Raw genomic sequence first — 23,476 nt, forward strand, 5'->3', positions numbered from 1 at the left:
CCCGCGAAACAAAGAACAAAACTCAATTAAAAAAAAAAAAAAAAAAAAAAAAAAAACATAGCAAAAGGAAATTTAAATTACATATTCAAAAATTTTACTTATGTTGAATGCTCATATTGAAGCTGGTATTAGAAGGCAGGGACAGAAAAGGATACCTTTGCTTGGCTCACTGCAACCTCTGCCTCCCAAGCACAAGCAATTCTTCTGCCTCAGCCTTCCGAGTAGCTGGGATTATACGCACACGCCGCCACACTCAGCTAATTTTTATATTTGTAGTAGAGACGGGGTTTGCCATGTTGGCCAGGCCGATCTTGAACTCTTGGCCTCAAGTGATACGCCAGCCTTAGCCTCCCAAAGCGCTGGGATTGTAGGTGTGAGCTACCATGCCCGGCCAAAGATACCTTTCAATGACAATTTGAAGAAGTTCTAGATTTTTGGATGTCAATACCATTTGTCAATTATCATGTCTAATTTCACTTAATATCAAAAGGTTTGAGTTTTCTTTTCCTTGACTCAGAAGTTCTGTGCTGTTCTTCTACTTCTTGGATGTGAAGAATATGTATGTATGTGGGTGTGTCCCCCACCCCAGCTCAGAGAGAAAGGAGAGAGAAGAGAGCTTATTTCCATGGATAACAGGAAACACTGGGGGACAAAAAGGAAAGGAAAGAGGGGATGGAGCCTCACCCCAAAGGCCAGTGAGGAACTGGCCAGTCTTTGGGGTGAGGAAGGATGCTTACCTGTGTGGTGGGAGGTGGCAGCACTTTCTCAAAGTTCTCTTGAAAGGAGTGAAGCTGCTTACTCGTCCGGCCCAGTGTGTCCCCCACCAGCTTCCTGAAGGCAGGCTCTGGGACATCGTGGTGGGGCAGCTAAGTGGGGACAGACACTGTCAACAGAGCTTTGGGCAAGAGGGGACAAGGAGATCCCTGGCTTGGTTTGGATTTCTGTTACTTTCAACCCAAGGAGCTCTCAGGGACGCTCTGTCCTGAGACCTTGACCCTGTGCAGGATCTCTTGCATTTTCATCAGACAACCTAGGAGTGAGTGAGACCCCACAGCTTGTCACCAAACTCACAGCTTGTCACCAAACTCACTGCTCTCAGTGCTGACCTAGAGCCTTCCTCCCACCAGCATGAAGGGAGATTGAGGTTTCTGCCTGCAGCCTTTCCCAGGCCCCACAGGGACAGGCCAGGTTTGTGGACCACAGGACACAGATAAGGCAGGCTGGCAGCTGTCACCAGCAGACTCTGACAGGACCAATCAGGAAGCGCCCTTACTTTCTGCTTTTATAAATGTGACCACCTCTCTACTGGCATCCCCAAACACTCCCCAGCTCTGCACATCCCAGCTTTAACACAAGGGGTTGAGGCAGCCTAAGAGAGAAAACCTCTAGGCTAGAAGAAAGGAAAAAGATCACCTCATCAGATTTACTCTTCTGCCCTCAAGGAAGAGAAACACTTCTTTTGCTGATGGTTCAGGCCTAATTCAATTTGCAAAGAGTGTCGGGGACAGAACTCTGCAAGGACCAAAAAGAGGAAAAGCTTGCAGTCCCAGCCCCCCTGCTGGAGGAGAAACACATCTATGGGTCCCTGCAGCAGAAGGCAGGCTCCGGAAAGTACTGAACACAGTCCCATCCACAGGGCTGCTGGAGAATGGAGGAGAGGGAGGTGACTTCTCCCCACCAGGGGATGGGGAGCTCTGAGAGCTTCATGGAGAGACTCATTCATCTGTCACCTGTATGGGGAGCTCCTACTCTATGCCAGACACTTAAAGTGCTGAGGGACAATGGAGAGGGGCATTCGAAGCCAAGACAGGCATCTGTGCAGAATGGCTACATTCAGTAGCTGTGTGCTGGAGGGGAGGGCTGTGGGCTGCAAAGGGGATAGGGTGGGGAAGGCAAATCTTAGTAGAATTTTCATGCAAAGGATTGGATGGGGAAAAGCTGAGCTGGAGACGGTGACACACAGGAGACAGTGTGTGACATAAGAAGTATTGAAACTGCTCCCAAGGTTGGACCCACCAGCAATTCAGCTCTTAACGTTGACATCTGAGAGCAAAATCTGGAATCAGGTGGGTATTTTTCCCTATATCAACTCCAGTCTTTCAAACACTAAAACCAAGTTTGCATTTGGAGGTTTAGCCAAACCTCTGTGGAACCTATTTACGCTTTCAACCAGTAAGTAGCTCCTTTTACAGGCTCTTGAGTGTTGTGGTTCAGAGCCCAGGATCTGGAGCTGAACTGTCAGAGTTCAAAGCTTGCTATTAGCCGTGTGGCCCTAGACAAGCTACTTAACCTCTCCGTGCTTTGGATTCTTTATTTTTAAAATGAGAATAATCATACCTACTCTGTAGGGTTGTTGTGAGGGTTGAATGAGCTCATCCAAAGTACTCATGAGAAGAGGGCTGCTAGAAGTAGTAACACCGGCTTGAGACATTTACTCCTGACTGTGTAGACGCGACCTTCCGTCTCTGTCACCAGCTTCTAGCACACTTCAGAGATCAATCCCAAGGTCTGCTATTGTACCAGCAAAGCTTCTGCTTCTGAGTTGCAGGACTTGGGAATGGTCTGGAATCTCAGTCCTATCCTTGCTTTCATGGTCTGACTTCACTAACAGAGGAAGACTAGGCATGAGAGAGATCTGGAAGGTGCCCACTGCCTCCTCCTAAGAGCCTGATGCCTCCCTCCCTCCTAGCCCTACACACACCTGGCTGATGGGGCTGCAGGGCCTGCCTGGCTACTCCCCACAGGTGTCCCAGCTCCAGCGGCCTTACCTGGGCCATGCTCCCCTCTGCCCTCTGCAGCACTTGCTTTGCAAGGTCCCTCTGGAGGGTCACGAATGTGCACAGGATCTGGCCCAGCCACTGCATGGCCAGCTGGTTAAACTGTGGTAGCTCAGCCACCAGCAGGGAGTTGAGTGCCTGGTACGTGTGCCGGGTGGCCTGCTCCTCATAGGTCACACTGCCCACCTCCAGCAGCTTCTCTTCTACCCGCTCAAAGTCCAGTAGCTTGTCCAGACGCTTCTTGATCAGGTTCTGAGGGCCGAGCAGGGCTTTGGCCAGGCTGCACAGTGGCTGCCACACCAGGCCTTCCAGCCGCTGCTTCTGCAAGGAGAGGTGAGCAAGGGAGTTGGGAAAGGAGGTGGCAGAAAGCAGGGGCTGTGAAAGGGGCTTTGGAAGCATGCAGGCCTGGGTTCCAGCCTAAGCCCCACCGACTAGCTGGGACCTTACCATGTTATCTAACTTCTCTGGGCCTCAATCTGCCTATCTGAAAAATGGGGATGATACATGTAATAAGCTTAACAGAGTGCCTGGCACAGAGTAGGCATTCAATCTTATAGAGCACTTCCAATCATTATTATACAAAGATCTTGAAAATATATATATTTATTTTTTTGAGACAGGGTCTTACTCTGTCTCCCAGGCTGTCTCCCAGTGACATGATCATAACTCACTGCAGCCTACCGGTCAGGCTCAAGTGATCCGCCTTGGCCTCCCAAGTAGCTGGGATGACAGGCACATGCCACCACACCCAGCTAATTTTATTATTATGTTTTTTTTTGTAGAGACAGGGTCTCTCTATGTTGCCCAGGCTGATCTCAAACAACCGGGCTCAAGCAATCCTCCTGCCTCGGCCTTCCAAAGTCTTGGGATTATAGGTGTAAGCCACCTTGCACAGCCTTAGAAAATATTTTGTACAGAGTGGTGGTCAAGAGTCTTTGGGGCTCAGATCCCAGCTTACCACTGACCATATAAATGACCCAGGAGGTCACCCTACCTGAGCCTCAAGCTCCCATCTGCAGGATGGGGCTATTCATAGTAGCCACCCCCAAAACTATATGGTGAGGATTAAATGATGTAAGGAATATAAAGGGCTTAGTATAGAGTCTGGCAAATAGTGAGACTCAATAAATGTTAATGGGGTCTATTTTTTTTTTTTTTTTTTTGAGACAGAGTCTCACTCCCTCACCAGGAGGCAGGCTGGAGTGCAGTGGCGCGACCTCCGCTCACTGCAATCTCCCTATCCTGGGTTCAAGCAATTCTCCTGCCTCAGCCTCCCGAATAGCTGGGACTACAGGCACGTGCCACCACGCCCAGCTAATATTTTTGTATTTTTAATAGAGACGGGATTTCACCATGTTGGCCAGGATGGTCTCGATCTCTTGACCTCGTGATCCGCCCGCCTCCGCCTGGGGTCTATTTTTATCAGTAAAGTGCACTGATAATAATCTCTATGCTGCTGACCTCTCAGGAAGATTACAGATGTGACAGCTGCATAAAATGCCTGACTTCTAAATACTATTCTTGTAAGTTCTACCACCTGCCTAACAAAGAAAGAAGAAAGGAAAAGTTCCACTCACAAACTCCAGGAAGGCCTCCAGCTGAAGGTCTCTTGCCAAATTGCAGTACTGCACTGCAGGCCCCTCGGGGATGTCCAGATTGTATTCGTGCGGCCTGAAGCAGAGGAAAGCCTGGACCCAGTACCAAGGAGAAACATCCAATCATGGGCTGTTGTGGCCATCTTAGGCTAGAATCCCCTTCCACCGTACCTCCTGAAGAGGTTGTCCAGGCTCTCTACACACCCCAGAGGGACACAGCTTAAGTGATTAGAAGGCTCTGCCTTAGGCTGAACCGACCTGTTACTCCTCATTCCAGTGCTTCTTGAACTTCACACATTTGCATCCATCTTTGTGGGGTTTTTTTCTCTTTTTTTGAGACAGCATCTTACTGTGTCACCCAGGCTGGTGTGCAGTGCAGCGACCTTGGCTCATTGTAACCTCTGCCTCCCAGGTTCAAGCCATTCTCCTGCCTCATCGTCCCAAGTAGCTGGGACTACAGGCATGTAACACCATACCCAGCTAATTTTTTTTTTTTTTTGTATTTTTAGTAGAGACAAGGTTTTACCATGTTGGCCAGGCTGGTCTCGAACTCCTGATCTCAAGTGATCTACCTGCCTCAGCCTCCCAACCTCCCAAAGTGCTATGATTACAGGCGTGAGCCTCCACACGTGGCAGTAGGTTTTTCTTCATGTCCATATTTCACATGTTCTATTAATGCTTTTCTCTAAATCAATTAACCTTTTCTATTTACATCAATGCATTAAAAAAACACACACACACACACACCTTAAAATTACCACACAACGGGAAAACCAGCAATAATCACCACAGATAAGCATATAAAATAATTGCTATAAAAACAAAACGCTGTCATTACGTTCTCCTGTCTGGATATCATTCTGAAATGATACTCAGCCTGAAACTCATTCTGTATGTGTTAAAGGAATACCAGCAAGTAGGCTTTTCCTGGATTCAGTCAGAGGGTTAAAAGAGGGAATCCCTCACTAATGACAAGACTCCATGTTAACTCCATATCTGTCGTGTAAGTCCTGCGTCTACAGAGAGGCAGCCTTAACATTTCCAAACAGTCATCCTGCTCGGCAAAGCCGGAGGAATCTCTCACGTCCCTGTGGTAACCTCTCTCAAAGCCCAATACTTCTGGTGGCAGCCAGAGACTGGATGACCTCATCTGGTTGGTTTCTGAGGCCCCATACTCGTAGGCCCACCTTTCGTTTTCATGCCTTGGCTCTGAGCGTCTTCCCCTCCTGCTTGCTGTGCTGTAACAGGATCCGGGCTGTTCAGACCCTGCCACTGGGGGTGCCCACCGTGGAACATGAATGAGCAGTGGGATTGACCCACACAGAGAAGCGTGGAGCTACACTCTCCCTCCTTTACATATTTCAATAATGCCACCCCACACCTCATTATCCAAAGGGCCCATCATCATCTCTCACTGAGCTGGTTTGCACAAATGTATGTAATTAAAAACAAAACCACGCAGGGTGGATAGACTGAGTCAGCAATGATGCTAAGAATCAAGGCAGGATTTGGGCTAGAGGAAACTGACGTTGCTGGAGAGTCAGGCAAACTGGTGGGTCTATGGGCTGAATTCGGTTTGTAGAGATATATTTTCTTGGGCTTTCATAGCATTTAAATCTTCATGTAATTAGTTGCTCACATTGACACATCAGGGGATGTCATCAAAAATCTGGAAAATACCTGAATTTCCAGTTTTGTTTTTCTTAAAGTCAGAAGAACCGGGCCCAGATTCCCACCTAGCACCAACCCACAGAGCTGAATAATAGCTGCTCCTTTAGATTTGATTTATGTATTCATTCATTCAGCCCTTCAAATTCCAAATACGATTTTATATGTAAGTCCACTGAAAAGCCTCATAAACAACCTGTTAGACACTACTCTCCATTGCACTGGATTGCCTATTGCCCGCACACTTCACTCAGTAGCATTACCTGCCTGGCCCCTTCAGGCACCTGAGTTTGTCTCCCCTGCTCTAGGTACTGGTCTGGCAGGGTCACTCTGAAGGACTCTGGTCCCAGTGAATTTTGACCCTACCTGGTAGGAATCCCAGTGGGCTCAGAAGTTGCCCCCCCCCACCCCCTGTCTAATGACCTGGGGCTGAGGAGTGCTGCCCAGCATTCTTCTGGTGGCAGCCTGAGACTGGATGACCTTCCCCAGCTTGTAGGCTGGGCCCTGCAAGCCTCCTGCCGGGGGAACCCAGCCCAGACTCGCCCTTTATGAATGCTGCAGGGTCCTCACCTGCAGGTTGTCCAGGTAAGCAGCCACGTTGTTCTTCAGCTCAGTCACACACAGAGACACCCATTGGAACCTCTCTTCTAAATCATCAAATTCCTTGTCTTCTGTCTGAAAGTAATGTGTGTGAGGGCTGAGAATATCCACAAGGGGGCAGTGTACACCGGCTCCAGTGTCCCAAGTCCTCCCTGGAACAACCTTTCCATAGGCTTGCCCACCAGCGCAGGTTCTCACAGCCCTGAAGCTCAGCGGATAGTGTAGCTCAGGGGTTTTGCATTCAGAGCATGGAATCAGATACATAAGCATGAGCCTTAGTTCATTGACTTCCTAGTTGTGTGTCACCAGACCGTCTGAGCTTCTGTTTTGTCATCTTCAAAATGCGGATAATGGGAACGCCTATTTCACTGGGTGAGCCTGCTTGGTTCAGAGCAGGCACTCCGCCAACCTGAGCTGCTAGAAGTAGCTATTTGGGGCCGGTTCTTTGCCCAGACTCAGAGATCAGCTCTCCTATCTGTGTAAAGAGGCCCCAGAGAGAGTAGCCCAAAACACTGGAGAAAGCCCTCCACTGGCTCTTCAGAATCAAGTGGGATGCCATCTCTGCCTCTTCCCAGCACCTCACTCGCTTGGCCTCTGTTGCCTCAGTTCTGTCTACCCCGTGCACAGGGCCTGGCCTCAGGGGTGGCTGGATGGGACTCTTCCTCCCAGGCCCATGCTCACCCTGGGGATCAGCCCCGCCTCCTGCTTCAGCAGCTGGCTCAGCCGGGTGGTCTTCTTGGAGAGGGTGTGTGTGTTGATGCGGGCCAGCCGCTCCCGGAGGGTCAGCTGCTCTACCTTGGTGTACTTGGAGGCTGCACCGACAGAGAAGAGGGGAAGCACGGTGACCAAAGCCGACCCAGGAAAGCAAGCGTCATGGACATGCCTAGCTGGGCACCTGCTTGGGCCCTCTGCTCCAACAGGGTCACATTCATCAGGTTGGTGAGTCACACAGGAAAAGCACAGGGTCCTCTGTTCGAGGTGTGTGCCCTGGCTGAAGAGCTTCCTGCCTGTTTGACTTTGGCAAGTCACCACTCCTTGGAGCCTCAGTTTCCTCATCTGTAAAATGGGACCAGCCACCTTGCAGGATTGCCAGGAGAGTCACCTCAGACGAGGGTCTGAATGGACTTCCTAAAGAACCCAGGGAGAAGAGAGTTGCCTGGAGTCCCTCAGCCAGTTTGAGCCAGGCCAGCTGGGAGCCATGCTTCCCGCTCCTGACTCAGTGCTTCCTACTGACCTGTCGTCTCTTGGCCTGGATGGAGAAGCAGGTGGGGAGGAAATCCAAAGCTGTTAAATATAGTATAGCATTGGTGGTGAAAACTCCAGGCCTGAGTTTGAAACCTGGTTCTCAGCCAGGTACGGTGGCTCACACTTATAATCCCAGCAGTTTGGGAGGCCGAGGCAGGTGGATCATGAGGTCAGGAGTTCAAGACCAGCCTGGCCAATATGGTGAAACCTTGTCTCTACTAAAAAAAATATAAAAATTAGCTGGGTATGGTGGCACGCGCCTGTAGTCCCAGCTACTTGGGAGGCTGAGGCAGGAGAATTGCTGGAACCTGCGAGCTGAGATCGGGCCACTGTACTCTCCAGCCTGGGCAACAGTGCAGGACTCCGTCAGACAGACAGAGAGAGAGGTGGAAGGAAGGAAGGAAGGAAGGAAGGAAGGAAGGAAGGAAGGGAGGGAGGGAGGGAGGGAGGGAGGGAGGGAGGAGAAAGAAAGAAAGAAAGAAAGAAAGAAAGAAAAAGAAAAGAAGCGAAGCGAAGCCTGGCTGTGTCCCTTACCAGTTCTGTGAGAGGAAGCAAGTGATGTATTCTCTCATTTCACCCGACTGTGAAATGGGGCTAACAGGGCCAACCTCAGAGGGTTAGTGCCAAGATCAAATATGACGATAACGGAAAAAGCACAGCACAGTTAGTTCTTACTAACATCAGCTGAATTGCCATTTCTATATTGTCTCCGTCGTGTAATTGAGTTTCTCTTAACTTGGGACACTGCTTCATTTTCCAAACCTATCTGTTTCAACAACCTGAGAGGCAGGGGTTCTCCCTCTCCCCAGATATATGCAGAGTTCTTCACCTCCCCAGTATTGGTTTCTCCTCCACAGTGTGGCAGTCATGTGGTTTGGATGAGATTGATCTCACTTTAGCTCAAAGGGTGGGTTGTTGACTGATACAAGCCAATCCATAGAATTCCAACCCCCTGGCAACAGTGACTGATGCAAAGAAGGGCACATAACCCAGGCCTAAGGCAATCAGTTAATGGCACCCTAATTATGGTGATTAGTTCAGGGTAAGCACATGACCCAGGAGGGTCCTATCAAAGAGAAGATTCGATTTAATTTTTGTGGCTAAGGGGAAAAAAACCTTGCCTTACCCTGGGAAGTGTGGCGTGCAGCTGTGAGTCTTAGAACAGTCATAACTTGCTATTATGAGGCAAGCCAGCCTGAAGATGAAGCTGATACAGAGTAAAGAGCAGAGACATGGGAGTTACAGGGAAATGGAGCCAGCACCCTGATCAAACCCTACCTAAAACTCTCCCGTTACCTCTGGATTTATAGTTACATAAGTTACTACATTCTCTTTACTGGTGAAACTGATTTTAAATAGATTTTCTGTAACTGGAAGCATTCCCACAAATGTGTCCTCTCCAATGCCCAAGTCCTTACCCACTTCCTTGCGCATCTTGTACTCATTGATATTGGTGTTCACATCCTGGAGGGCAGAGACAGCCCTCTGAAGGACAGGGTAGGCGCTGGCATCAGGGTGTGTGTTCTCCAGGATTTTCTGCAGCAGCAATGGGTACCTGGTGATCCTCTGCAGAGGAATTACCAGCAAGAAACTGAGGCCTGAAGATCCAGCTTGTGGCCTGAGGGAGAAGGTTGATGTTAGGCAGGTAAAGTCTGCCCTTTGGAGGACCAGGGGGCCTGGGGTATAGTCCTCACTCTACCATTTAGCTCATTGTATGATCGCAGGCAAGTTGCCCTCCCTTGATGGTCCTCCGATTCCTCCTCATCTGTAGCTTGTGAGTACTAAATGTTAGAACTAATCGTTCTGGGTCTCGGTTTCCCACCTGTCCTAAATCCAGTGTTCAGCTCCCTGCCCTCAGCTTGCTCGGCGTCTCCACAGCAGACACGACTGACTACACCCTTGCCCGTGAAACACTTTCTTCTTTTGGCCCCAGAGACACCCTCTGTCCTGCTTCTCCTCACACTGCAGGCAGCTCTCTCAGCCTCCTCTGCTGGTGTCTCTCCAAGGCCGGAATGTCCTGGGGTGTCCTCTCCTTCCCCTCTCTCCGCTTTCTCTTCGTGACCTCATTTGAGCCTATGGCTTTAAACACATCCCAGGCCCAGATCTCCACCTCTAATTGCTGCTCCAGAGCTCCAGACCGGCACGTTTAACTGTATGCTTGACATCTCTGCTCAGATCTGTCCCGAGCACAACTCGACTCTCTGTGTTGGGTATCCACGTGATACCTCATTTAATAGAATGGTCTCGCTGCCTTTTAAAAAGTTCTTAAAATCACAGGAACTCAGTGGGGCGCCATGGCTCACACTTGTAATCCCAGAACTTTGGGAGGCCGAGATGGGCAGATCACAAGGTTAAGAGATTGGGACCATCCTGGCCAACTTGGTGAAACCCCGTCTCTACTAAAAATACAAAACTTAGCCAGGTGTGGTGGCGGGCGCCTGTAATCCCAGCTACTCAGGAGGCTGTGGCAGGAGAATCGCTTGAACCAAGGAGGCGAACATTGCAGTGAGCCGTGATTGCACCACTGCACTCCAGTCTGGGCAACAGAGTGGGACTCAGTCTCAAAATAAATAAATAAATAAAAGAATACAAAAAAAGGCCGGGCGCGGTGGCTCAAGCCTGTAATCCCAGCACTTTGGGAGGCCGAGGCGGGTGGATCATGAGGTCAAGAGATCGAGACCAACCTGGTCAACATGGTGAAACCCCGTCTCTACTAAAAAATACAAAAAACTAGCTGGGCATGGTGGCGCGTGCCTGTAATCCCAGCTACTCAGGAGGTTGAGGCAGGAGAATTGCCTGAACCCAGGAGGCGGAGGTTGCGGTGAGCCGAGATTGCGCCATTGCACTCCAGCCTGGGTAGCAAGAGTGAAACTCCGTCTCTCTAAAAAAAAAAAAAAAAAAAAAAAAACACAATAACTTAATTTGTAGGGTTGTATTTAAAGTATTTAGGGGTAAAAAGTCATAATATCTACACTTTCCTTCAAATCGTTTAGAATAAAAATAGATGAAACAAACAGCAAAATGTTAACATTTGTTAATTTTAGGTGGTGGGTATGTGAGTATCTATTACATTTTACTATTTTTCTATAGGTTTGAAATTTTTTATGAAAAAAAAGCTTTTAACAAAATGATTGCTTGAGGCCAGGAGTTCAAGACCAGCCTGGGCAACATAGCATGACCTTTGTCTCAATAAAAAAAAGTAAATTAACCAGGCATGGTGGCTACTCAGGAGGCTAAGGCAGGAGGACTGCTTGAGCCTAGGAGTCCGAGGATACACCGAACTATGATCATGCCACTGTACTGCAGCCTAGGCAACAAAGCAACACCACATTCTTAAAAAAAAAAAATAGTGAAAACAAAACTCAGGAGGTAACGGTGCCAAGGTCCCGTCCAGATGCACCATTGATGCGTGGATGACTACTTATAGTCTCCTTCTAAGGATGTCTGGAATTTCATCAAGAGTCCCCAAGTCAATGGCATCTGGGAAGGGGCTCCACAGTCTTTTCTTGATTATGACCAGTACCCACTAGGCACAGCTTGGAGAAACCCATGAAGGTTTCAAATCTCAGCCATCTAAATGTGCTTTCTCCTTGAAGACTCAATCAATGCTGCTCAGAACCTTTCTCTGGGCCCTCCCTGAGGATACTCTTGCCTCTGGCTCTCCTTCCTTAGAAAAGTCTCCAGATCAAATGCCCAGGAAAGACCAGCCATGAAGCTAAGAATAGGCAGAACAGGTGGGAGCCCCTCAGAAGCTACAGGGGGCGGGGTTACCCACCAGGAGATGCCTACACTGGCCATCTGCTCTCACCAAGGGTGTCATGGGGCTTGGCTGACTGTGGGCAGGGGAGGTGGAAACCATTGCCAGGTATTTGCAAAACTCCGTCCTCTGGGCTTACTTTCCATGGGAAAGAGCCGACTGTCGCCTCACAAATTAGAGAGCAAAGGGTCCTGAAAGAGATGATCGCTTGCCTTCCTCACAGTCAGGAACGGGTTACCAAAGAATAGGGGCATCCGCTCACATTTACAGCCTTTCTAAGGTAATTTGGACAATACTTTTTATGCAACTTTCAGATAGGTAACAGAAATTGAAAGACGGTACACAGAGCTTCGCATATTCTGTTGGTGGGAGTATCAGCTGGCAAGATCTCGGAGAGACAGAGCAGTTTGGCAATTTGTAAAGGGTACAAACCCTCTCCTCCATCAATCCCACCTAGAAATCTACCCACAGACATCCAAACTCAAGTGAACAAACATAAAGGTACAAGTTGTTCAGCGACTCTAAGATAGTAAATGATTGGAAGCAACCCAAATACCCTTCAACAGAGGAATGGTCAAATAAACCATAGCCTAAGAGCAGTCCAGGAAAGAAATTCTGCAACCATTAAAAAAACACTATGCTGTGTGCAGTGGCTCACACCTGTAATCCTAGCACTTTGGGAAGCCAAGGTGGTAGGATCACTTGAGTCCAGGAGTTCGAGACCAACCTGGGCAACATAATGAAACTCTGTCTCTACAAAAATACAAAAAATGAGCCAGGTGTGGTGGCACATACCTGTAGTACCAACTACTCAGGAGGCTGAGGGAGGAGGATCACCTGAGCCTGGGAGGTTGAGGCTGTAGTGAGCTGAGATTGTGCCACTGCATTCCAGCCTGGTGACAGAGTGAGACCCTGTCTCAACAAAAAAATTAAATAAAACAAAACACTGTGGAAATATTCATACTGTCCTGAAAAGATATTCATGGCTATGGTTAAGCATAAATGCAAGTTCGAGAACAGCATGTATAGACGAAGCCCCATAAAAATTCTATCTATCGGCCAGGTGCGGTGGTTCACACCTGTAATCCCAGCACTTTGGGTGGCTGAGGCAGGTGGATCATGAGGTCAAGAGATTGAGACTACCCTGGCCAACATGGTGAAACACCATTTCTACCAAAAATACAAAAATTAGCCAGGCGTGGTGGCGCACGCCTGTAGTCCCAGCTACTCGGGAGGCTGAAGCAGGAGAATCTCTTGAACCCGGGAGGTGGAGGTTGCAGTGAGCCAAGATTGCACCACTGCACTCCAGCCTGGGTGACAGAGTGAGACGTCATCACAAAAAAAATAAAATAAATAAAAATAAAAAATAAAAAATTCTATTTGTCTATATAATAATCCTCTGCCTGTCTGTTTATCTTTCTGTCTATCTATAAATATACAGAAGAAAATTTGGATGGAAAACATTACTAGGGGAATGGACTTTTCCTTTTTACTTTATACACTTGTGTGTTGTTGGAACATTCCTTTTTTTCCAATACACATATGTTTGTTACTTTTATATTTAAAACAAACACACTTAGCTGATAAAGGAAAATAAGGAAGGTTTTTGCCTTCTCCAAACTCTGCTGCCTCAGCCATTGTTCTGGAATTGCGGTGCATTTTGCTGGATGGACCCACCTCTGCAAGGCCACCTTCTCCACCCTGACGGCTCCTCCACCATTAGGACAGTCCTACCCAGGGCACAGCTGCCCACACACTGCAAAAGCGAGATTTTTATTCCCTTGACTCTCAGATGGGAAGAGTTGCCTTAAAAGACAGAATGAAGAGCCAGGTACAGTGACTCACACCTGTAATCCCAGCACTTTGGGAGACCGAGGTGGGCAGATCACCTGAGGTCGGGAGTTCGAGTCCAGCCTGACCGACATGGAGAAACCCTGTCTCTACTAAAAATGCAAAATTAGCCAGTCATGGTGGTGCATGACTATAATCCCAGCTACGCAGGTGTCTGAGACAGGAGAATTGCTTGAACCTGGGAGGCAGAGGTTGCGGTGAGCCAATATCAGACCACTGAATTCCAGCCTGGGCAACAAGAGCAAATACTGCCTCAAAAAAAAAAAAAAAAATGAATGATCATCCCACCCAAATAAAGGGTGGAGCAGCATGCATTTTGGAATCCCAAGGAATCTAATAAGCTGGTGCTATCTATCCTAGCAGACTGAGAAAGAACTAGTTATGGCTGGTGTGGTGCCTCTTATTGGCCAGGCTCTGGAAAGTAATGCCACAGGCATTTAATGGGCACGGACCAGGTACACTGGATGTCTTGCAAGGACAGTCCTGAACTACAGAGAATTGTTCCATGTCTCATATGCCCCCCTGAACATTCAGAGACTGAATAAAGGCATGAAATGTGCTGCACTTCTAAGAACCTAAATATGTTCATCGTACTTGGACTCTATGGGAATTCCCATGACACTACCTTTTATAAATCCCTTTTCAACAGTGTCATCTCCTTCTTTCTCTTATCATAAACAAAGAAGTCAGGTTTATTTTCTAGGGTACACATATTCTCTGCTCTTTCATTCTTTCATTTTTCTGTACTTTTTGTACAGAGCAGCTTCAGATATCTCTTTTTTTTTTTTTTTTTTTAGACGGAGTTTCACTCATGTTACCCAGGCTGGAGTGCAATGGCGCGACCTCGGCTCACCGCAACCTCCGCCTCCTGGGTTCAGGCAATTCTCCTGCCTCAGCCTCCTGAGTAGCTGGGACTACAGGCACGCGCCACCATGCCCAGCTAATGTTTTGTAGTTTTAGTAGAGACGGGGTTTCACCATGTTGACCAGGATGGTCTCGATCTCTTGACCTTGTGATCCACCCGCCTCGGCCTCCCAAAGTGCTGGGATTACAGGCTTGAGCCACCGCGCCCGGCCGATATCTCTTTTCTTAAATCCAAACTTATTTATTATAAGTAGATGAAAGCATCTGATGGACTTCATTATATCTTTTAGTAGTGGTGTTCAAGCATATACACATTGACATATATAGCATTTTATTAGAAATGGCTTTCCTGGCCAGGCACAGTGGCTCATGCTTGTAATCCAGCACTTTGGGGGGCTGAGGCGGGTGGATCACCTGAGGTCAGGAGTTTGAGACCAGCCTGACCAAAATAGTGAAACCCCGTCTCTACTAAAAATACAAATATTAGCCAGGAGTGGTGGCACATGCCTGTAGTTCCAGCTACTCAGGAGACTGAGGCAGGAGAATCACTTGAACCCAGGAGGCAGAGGCTACAGTGATCTGAGATTGTGCCATTACACTCCAGCCTGGGTGACAGAGCGAGACTCCATTCCCCCACGCAAAAAAAAAAAAAAGAAAAAAAATTGCAAATCAACAGAAAGTTAAAAAAAGAAATGACTTTCCTTTTATTTCTCCTTTATAGTTAAGCTATTATATTGATCTTTTTTCAGTGACAAATATAGGTAGGAGACAGTATATTTATTTACACATATATTTCAGGATGTCTCAGGGTAATAAATTCATGTAATATTTGATATAAGAAGGGAGCATGGCACTGATAAAATTGAGCACTACAGTGTGGTCTCAGAGAAAATGGAATCCCTGCCTAGCTGAGATAACTATAATACCTGGGATTCGTTGAGTGTCACTTGTGTGCAATGAATCAATGCCCCACGTGGGGCTGTTATTCCTCCCACAGTACACATGAGGAAACCAGGTCCTGAGACATAAAACGGCTCTCTCATGGCCAGGGGCCAAGCCACAGCCAGCAACATATAGCCTGGCTTCAGAGCCCATGAGCAAAGTCCAGCTGGCCTGGCTAGGAAAGACCAAAGTGCAGAGGATGTAATAAACAGCAGCCTCTGAGCCGACTAGGACGCCCACACACAGTGTTTATTAAATGTCTGAGCTAGATGCCAGCACTGAACTCTTGGGAGATGTTACATCTAAGTTTCTGGCTTCTCTTAAAAAATCAGAGGCTCTAGCCACAGTGGACCTTCATTCTTACACAGCAGCTGAGGTAGAAGGTTTGCAATAAAATCACTGCAATTTATTCCTCACCTAATCTCTACAAGCCTTTGTTACTTTTAAGCTCCTGCCACCAAGACATGGAGTTTATCTCCCCATCCCTTCAGTATGAGCTGGTCTTAGGACTTAATCTGAACGATGATGTGCCAGTTCCCAGCTAAGACCTCTAGAAGCCAAGCCCTCCCCACTGTCCTTCGAACCTTGAGACCGCGATGTGAATAAACTAGATTGCAGGAAGAAGAGAGACCATGAGGCCACAGGTGAGTCAGCTCATGTGTCTTAGATAATATGAAAAAACCCAGCCAGGATCAGCAAAGCTGACCTGTGGGTGACTGGAGATATTTGAGGGTACTAAAGATTCCAGGAGAATCATTTACTGAGTACAGCTAAATTGCTAATATGCAGAAGTTTGAGCTAAATAAATGTTTGTTTTAAGCCACTACATTTTGGGGTGGCACTGGAGGTAGCAACAATTAGCTAAGGCCGTGCTGCAGCTGCACGCCACACAGGGCCTGTTGGCTCCAGTCGGTGCAGCCTCCGCTTCTCCCTTGTGTCTCATGTCTGGCACCTTGCTTCCCTTATATCTGTAAACTATAGAAACATATCTAGTGACCCTTGCAGAAGCCTGTTGGTAAGACCCATGAAGGGTTTAGTAAAGGGGGAAAATGAGTGTTGGTTTTTTGGAAGCAGAGAGGGGCTAGGACATGGGTTCTTGAAAGGAGACTTAGGGGAAAGAGGGGATTAAAGAGTGAGAAAAACCTGAGGAAGAGGAGGAGGGGAGGTAGCAGGGGACTCCACATGGGATATCTCGCCTTCACAGACCTCAGTCCACACTGCCTCTTGGATATAAAAGGGATGTCTGAGTAGATGAATTAATCATGATGATCAGAATGATGACTCCTGCTCTTCCCATACTATTCAGATTTCCAGAAAATGACCTTCATCTATCTTCCTTTGGTGAGCTTGTCCTGGGGAAGGTATAACCTTTTTTAAAACAAAAGGGCTGGGCGAGGTGGCTCACACCTGTCACGCTTGTAAGCCCAGCACTTTGGAAGACCGAGGTGGGCAGATCACGAGTTCAGGAGTTCAAGACCAGCCTGGCCAATATGGTGAAACCCTGTCTCTACTAAAATGTACAAAAATTAGACAGGCATGGTTGCACGCGCCTGTAGTCCCAGCTATGCGGGAGGCTGAGGCAGGAGAATCACAGAGGTTGCAGTGAGCCAAGATCGTGCCACTGCACTCCAGCCTGGGCAACAGAGCGAAACTTTGTCTCAAAGAAAAGAAGCAAAACAATTCACAGGAAAGGATATACAAATGACTCTTAAATAAATAAAAAGATATCTTTAATCATTTATCTGATGATGATTGGATATCTTTAATAATAAGATAAATGCAAAATGAAACCATATAGAGACAACACTTTTAATCCATTGCAGGGGCAAATATTCTGAAGTCTGATAACGCACTCTATAGTGAGGCTGTGAGGAAACACACGGGCTCACATATTGTTGTGGCTTTTTTCTTAAGTCACAGTTACTGGCAATATTCCAGACAGTGACTACTGTGAGTTTCGGTCCCAGGGTGAGGATGACAAGGAGCAGAGCCACAGGCAGCCTGCAGTGGAGCCTAAGGAAGACATAAACCTTTGTTGTCTGAAACCACTGAGATGTGGGAGCTGTTTGTCTCTGCAGCACAGCCTGCCCTATCCTGACTAATACAGGTGCCGATCGAGGTATACTCCTGAAGCAGCATGAATGGCATGAAGTCAGGGTGAGACTGTAGCTGCCCCTGACCCGGGTCAGTGGGGCAGCAGCGAGTGCTCACTGGCTGTTCTACTCACACCACTGCCTTAATGATGCCCTGGATATGCTGCTGCAGCTCCGGCTCCTTCCGGTACGTCTCCACCAATAGCAAGGCCTGGTCATAGCTGGCACAGTAGATCTTATAGACTTGCTCCAACTCCTCTTGGAATTCCAGAAATAAGTTACCTGAGGGTGAACATGCAACGAGGAGTCATCAAGGGCATGTCTGTTCATCCCCTAGCTTGGAACAGGGAGGCAGTAAGTAAACCCTTCCAGCTCTCCACTGAGATTGCTGGGCTTACCAGCATGTTACCATGGGCAAATGACCTCATCTTCCTGACTTTCTGGTTTTTTTCATCTTTCCACAAGGTTGTTCTGAGGATTGAGTGACAGAATGATATATAGCTTAGGCTGGGACAATGTGAGCACTTACTAAATGGTAGCTATAGTCATACCAGGAATATTAATAATGCTCACATTTGGACAGTGCTTTATAGTACACAAAACACACTTATGACCCTTAGCTCATTTTATCTTTACAATTAAAGACAAAATGTGTGGCAAGCACAATGACAAATCCTCAATTGACAAAGACATGCTACAGCATAGCACAGGCGGTTACCGTGTGGGCTCACATTCGAGGGAACTAGGGCAAGATCCCCAACGACCCTTCCTCAGTTGTGTAACCTTTCTCATCTATAGAATGCAAATAAAAACAGTACTTACCTCCAAGGGTTTTTGATAATGACTAAATAAAATAATGCATGTAAAGCACCTGACATAGGCACTGATAGAGACACACTCCTGAAGCAGCAAATATTCACCAGATATTCATCAACTGCTTATTTATTGTCTATGTACCAGGCACTCTGCTAAGCTCTGTCAACAAAAGAAAGCTCCTGTCCATAAGGTTTATATTCTGGGGTGAGGAAGACCGACAATAAATAAATATATTACATATGTCAGGAATAATAAGTGCCATGAATTAAAATGAAGCCAAATAAAGAGTTAGAGAATGGTAGGGGATCTACTTGGGGAAGACCTCTCAGAAGATGTGAATGTCTACCAGAGGCCAGAAGTAATGGCTGGGCGTGGTGGCAGGCACCTGTAATCCCAGCTACTCAGGAGACTGAGGCAGGAGAATCGCTTGAATCCGGGAGGCAGAGGTTGTAGTGAGCTGAGACCACTGTACACCAGCCTGGGCAACAGAGCGAGACTCTGTCTCAAAAAATAAATTAATTGCCGGGCGTGGTGGCTCATGCCTGTAATCCAAGCACTTTGGAAGCTAAGGCGGGTGGATCACCTGAGGTCAGGAGTTCAAGACCAGCCTGACCAACATGGTGAAACCCCATCTTAAAAATAAATTAATTAATTAATTAATTACATAAAATAAAAATAAAGTAGAGGAAATAAGCAGGAAACAGAAGCCAGATCATGTAGGGTCTCAAAATAAGTTAAGTGCAGTAAGGGATTCAGGTTTTATTCTAATGGTGGCAGGAAGCAACTGGATGGCTTTGAACAATGGTGACATGACCTGATTTCTGCTTAAAAGGATCATGCTGGTGCTCAATTTCAGCATCACATACACCAAAGTTGAAACAACATAGAGATTAGCGTGGCACCTCTGCAAAAATGACATGCAAATTTGTGAAGTGTTTCATATTTTCAAATCAGAAGCTAATGAGATTAGTTACCTCAGCTCACTGCAACCTCTGCCTCCTGGGTTCAAGAGATTCTCATGCCTCTGCCTCCCAAGTAGCTACGGTTACAAGTGTGTGCCACCACGCCTGGCTAACTTTTGTATTTTTAGTAGAGACGGGATTTCATCATGTTAGCCAGGGTGGTCTTGAACTGACTTCAAGTGATCTGTCCGCCTCGGCCTCCCAAAGTGCAGGAATTACAGGCGTGAGCCACTGTGCCTGACCTACAGGTACTTTTAAAAATCTTATTCTTTGGAATTGTTTGGAATGTTGTGCTTCAGAATTGGAAAAAAACAATCTTATTTTGGTAAAAAAAAAAATCTTGCCGGGCGCGGTGGCTCAAGCCTATAATCCCAGCACTTTGGGAGGCCGAGGCGGGTGGATCACGAGGTCAAGAGATCGAGACCATCCTGGTCAACATGGTGAAACCCCGTCTCTACTAAAAATACAAAAAATCAGCTGGGCATGGTGGTGCGTGCCTGTAATCCCAGCTACTCAGGAGGCTGAGGCAGGAGAATTGCCTGAATCCAGGAGGCGGAGGTTGCGGTGAGCCGAGATCGCGCCATTGCACTCCAGCCTGGGTAACATGAGTGAAACTCCGCTCAAAAAAAAAAAAAATCTTATTCTTTAATTTTGCATTCCTTTATCATTTACAGGGACTAGTAACACACTCACATTGCTATTTTAATAAAGAACTATATTTTCAAAGGAATGATAAACACACAGTACACACAGGCTTTATTCTCACCTTCTACCATGCAGAAGCAATTCAGTGTAGCAATTGAGAGCCTTGGCTCTCAAGGCCAACCACCTGCATTCAGATCCTGGCTCTGCCCTAGCTGCCTGACTTTAAGGAGGTGATTGCCTCTCTCTGTGCCAAAGATTCCTCAACTGTAAAATGAGATAATAGTATCTACCTTTCAGGGTTATTTTGAGACGAAGTGAATTAATATATGTGCATAAGAACTGTGGTTAGCATTTTGTAAACACTCAGAAAGTAGGTTTTTTTTTTTTTTTTTTTTTGAGACGGAGTTTCGCTCTTGTTACCCAGGCTGGAGTGCAATGGCGCGATCTCGGCTCACCGCAACCTCCGCCTCCTGGGTTCAGGCAATTCTCCTGCCTCAGCCTCCCGAGTAGCTGGGATTACAGGCACGTGCCACCATGCCCAGCTGATTTTTTGTAGTTTTAGTAGAGACGGGGTTTCACCGTGTTGACCAGGATGGTCTCGATCTCTTGACCTCGTGATCCACCCTCCTCGGCCTCCCAAAGTGCTGGGATTACAGGCGTGAGCCACCGCGCCCGGCCTCAGAAAGTAGGTTTTTAAGATTTGATTGTATATTTAGGCCAGGCGCAGTGGTTCACGCTTGTAATCCCAGCATTTTGGGAGGCTGAGGCAGCAGAATCACCTGAGGTCAGGAGTTCAAGACTAGCATAGCCAACATGGTGAAACTCCATCTCTACTAAGAATACAAAAATTAACCGGGCATGGTGGCAGGCACCTGTAATCCCAGCTACTCCGGAGGCAGGAAAATCGCTTGAACCCAGGAGGCAGAGGTTGCAATGAGCTGAGATAGTGCCATTGCATTCTAGCCTGGGTGACAGAGCGAGACTCCATCTCAAAAAAATATGTATATACATTTGTTTGCATATTTGTTATTTTTAATCCCCATCCTCATCATTCATGTCCAGGATAGGGTTGAAGATAGGTGGTATAAAAGCCAGGGGGACTTGGGTGGCCAAAGCACGGGGTACCTTCATTTCCTCCTCCCTGCCACTGTAGTGAATCTGGTACCCACCCATTCACCTTTATCTCCTGACTCCGCTAGGAAACCCCACACCGTGAGAATCCTGGTAGCAGATGGGATGAGACAGATATGAGGTTTGCACCCACTCCTCCCTTCTTTCTGCTCTGGTCATCCTAACCATTTCAGAATGAGGATACTATCCTCCTTGGGAGGCTGAGGCAGGAGGATCCTTGAGGCTGGAAGGTAGAGGCTGCAGTGAGCCATGATTTTTCCATTGCACTCTAGTCTGGGCAACAGATTGAGATCCCATCTCAAAAAAAAAAAAAAAGTTTGAAAGGAGACTCTCCTCATTTCTCATCTGGGCCACAGTAAAGCCCTCAGCTAGTGTCGCTGCTTCCATTTTTACCATCCCCTTATAATCCACTGTCCACAACAGCCAAAGAGACCTTTGAAAAACGTAAATCAAACCATGTCACTTCCTCACTCAAAACTGTCCAAGACTCCTTATCACAGTTAGAATAATTCCAAATTCCTTGCCATCACCTATAAAGGTGCGCATGATGTGGTCCTTGTGTGCCTCTTCCATCTTATCCCCTAACAGTCTCCCGTCACTAATTTCCCTGGAGTCACATTAACCTTCTGTCTGTCCTTTAAACGTTCTCAACTCATCCTTGCCTCAGGGCTTTTGCACAACTATGCTCTCTAGTCTCCCTCCAGATATTCTCAAGGCTAACTCCTTCCTGACACTCAGATCTCAGCTCACATGTTCCTCCTCCAGAGGCCTTCCCTCACACCCAGAAGTTACCACAACTATTTATTTCCTTCAAATTACAAATTATTACCTACAATTCTGTTGTCTATCTTCTGTCTCTCTCACTAACTTGTCAACCCCATGAGAATGGAAGCTCAGGCTCTCTTGCTGACCCTGTGACTGCACACTGCAATTGCTCAGTAAATAACTATTGGATGAATGAATGTGAAAGAGACACACACTAAGGATCTAGCTGCATCATTAACAATTATGTGACTGTGAGTATGTTCCTCTCTGTCTCTGGGGCTCAGTCTCTGTCTGTAAAGCAATGGGACTGGACTAGATGTTATTTGAGGGCCCTGCTGGCTCTGTTATGTTGTGTTTTGGAGATCACCAAAATGGACTGCCATTGAGCTGCATTTTCCTGGAACTCTGGAGACAGTTAAACAGGGACCACTCACTGAGAACAGTTCTAAGGCTGACAATTCTTTAGGTTTTTTTGCTTACCAACTAGCTGCACTTGTTCTTCTTTCTTGGAGGCTGTCTCCTGCAGATCATGAAGGAATCTGCTGTTCACCTTGATGATATCATCAATGTTGGAGAACAGGACATCGAGATCTCCCTGCGGCAACTGGAAGGAACAAAGAAGACATGGGTGGTCTCTGGGAGTTCCATAGAGTATATTTGCAGGCTTTCAAGAGTAGAACAGAACATTCACACTATTGCCATCACTCTGGAGAAGACTGGCAGCCCCAGTGGAATTTTGCAAGGATTTTGAAATGCTATAAATTAGGTATTTTCATTACTCTACAAGAAGAGAGGAAGAGACGGAGTACTCAGTGTGGAAGGAAAGCTGAACCAGAGTTTTAGCCTAGGTCTGCTGCCAGCTATCTTCTCTCAGTTTCCCCATCTGTCACCTGAGGGTGAGAAGTTAGACTTCTTTCCAGCGCTGACATACTTGGCACCAGCCGCCATGACCTCAAGGTGCATTCTCCAGCTCCTATTAACCAGGCTATATACCTGGTATATTCCACTGTTTAAAAAGATGCAGGACATCTCTATAAATGCACAAGCATGGAAGAATGGGCTGGACACACAAGTTGGAAAGCTAACTGCAGAACAATATCTAGAGTACGCTCTTGTTTTTGTTAAAATAAATAACAACATATACAGTCATGTACTGCATAATAACATTTTGATCAATGATGGACTGCATAAACCAGGGCGATCTCATAGGATTATAATATCGTATTTTCACTCGACCTTTTCTGTGTTTAGATACACAAATACTATTGCGTTGCAGTTGTCTTAGTATTCAGGACAGTGACAGGCTGTACAGATTTATAGCCTAGGAGCAATGGGCCATACCATCCAGCCTGGGTGTGTCATTGGCTATACCCTCTAGGTTTGTGTAAGTGCACTCTATGACCTTTGCACATGATGAAATTGCCTAACTACGCATTTCTCAAAACACATCCCTGGTGTTATGTGACATATGACTGTATTTGTTTGTTTAATGCGTGTGGAGAAAAATTATAATTTCTGGAGGGTAAAATAAAACAAGTACTCCACTTTCTACATTATCTACTTTGGTATTTCATTCATTGATGAAAGACTAATTTTAAGTCCATTATTTATCTGTCATGACCGGGATATACTGAACTAAACAGAATCTTTGCCCTAATGGAACTCAAATGTGAGGAGATGCTTGAAATGTAGCAAGCAAGAGCCTGCATGATTTCTAAAACCAGAAAAAGAAAATGTAAAAAGTGAGCACTATAATAGAAACCCT

The 23,476-nt window shown here is 46.8% G+C and overlaps 1 protein-coding gene and 1 non-coding gene across 9 annotated transcripts in view; one reads left to right on the forward strand and one right to left on the reverse strand.

Annotated features, from left to right (window-relative positions):
• ARHGEF37 (Rho guanine nucleotide exchange factor 37) overlaps positions 1–23,476 on the reverse strand; it is a 62,808-nt gene that overhangs the window by 13,365 nt on the left and 25,967 nt on the right. For 6 of the 8 annotated variants that reach the window (XR_004260434.1, XR_004260435.1, XR_004260437.1 and 3 more), the window contains exons 3-10: positions 22,192–22,315; positions 17,527–17,674; positions 9,304–9,503; positions 7,322–7,452; positions 6,611–6,715; positions 4,355–4,465; positions 2,769–3,098; positions 738–866 (exon numbers count right to left, since the gene is read on the reverse strand). Coding sequence is in view for 2 of the 8 variants with exons in the window: in XM_032250260.1 (XP_032106151.1) it covers positions 738–866; positions 2,769–3,098; positions 4,355–4,465; positions 6,611–6,715; positions 7,322–7,452; positions 9,304–9,503; positions 17,527–17,674; positions 22,192–22,315 (1,278 nt within the window). In the remaining 6 variants the exon portion in view is untranslated. The remainder of the gene's footprint in view (positions 1–737; positions 867–2,768; positions 3,099–4,354; positions 4,466–6,610; positions 6,716–7,321; positions 7,453–9,303; positions 9,504–17,526; positions 17,675–22,191; positions 22,316–23,476) is intronic. The other 2 variants (XR_004260438.1, XR_004260439.1) reach the window with 2 other exon arrangements.
• On the forward strand, positions 19,051–19,155 carry LOC116531699. The gene has a single exon (XR_004260530.1). It is a non-coding gene; the product is annotated as a U6 spliceosomal RNA (small nuclear RNA).

Source organism: Sapajus apella, unplaced genomic scaffold (genome assembly GCF_009761245.1).
Source record: "Sapajus apella isolate SASKATOON/1434 unplaced genomic scaffold, GSC_monkey_1.0 scaffold71, whole genome shotgun sequence".
In the NCBI taxonomy this organism is placed as follows: Eukaryota; Metazoa; Chordata; class Mammalia; order Primates; family Cebidae; genus Sapajus; species Sapajus apella.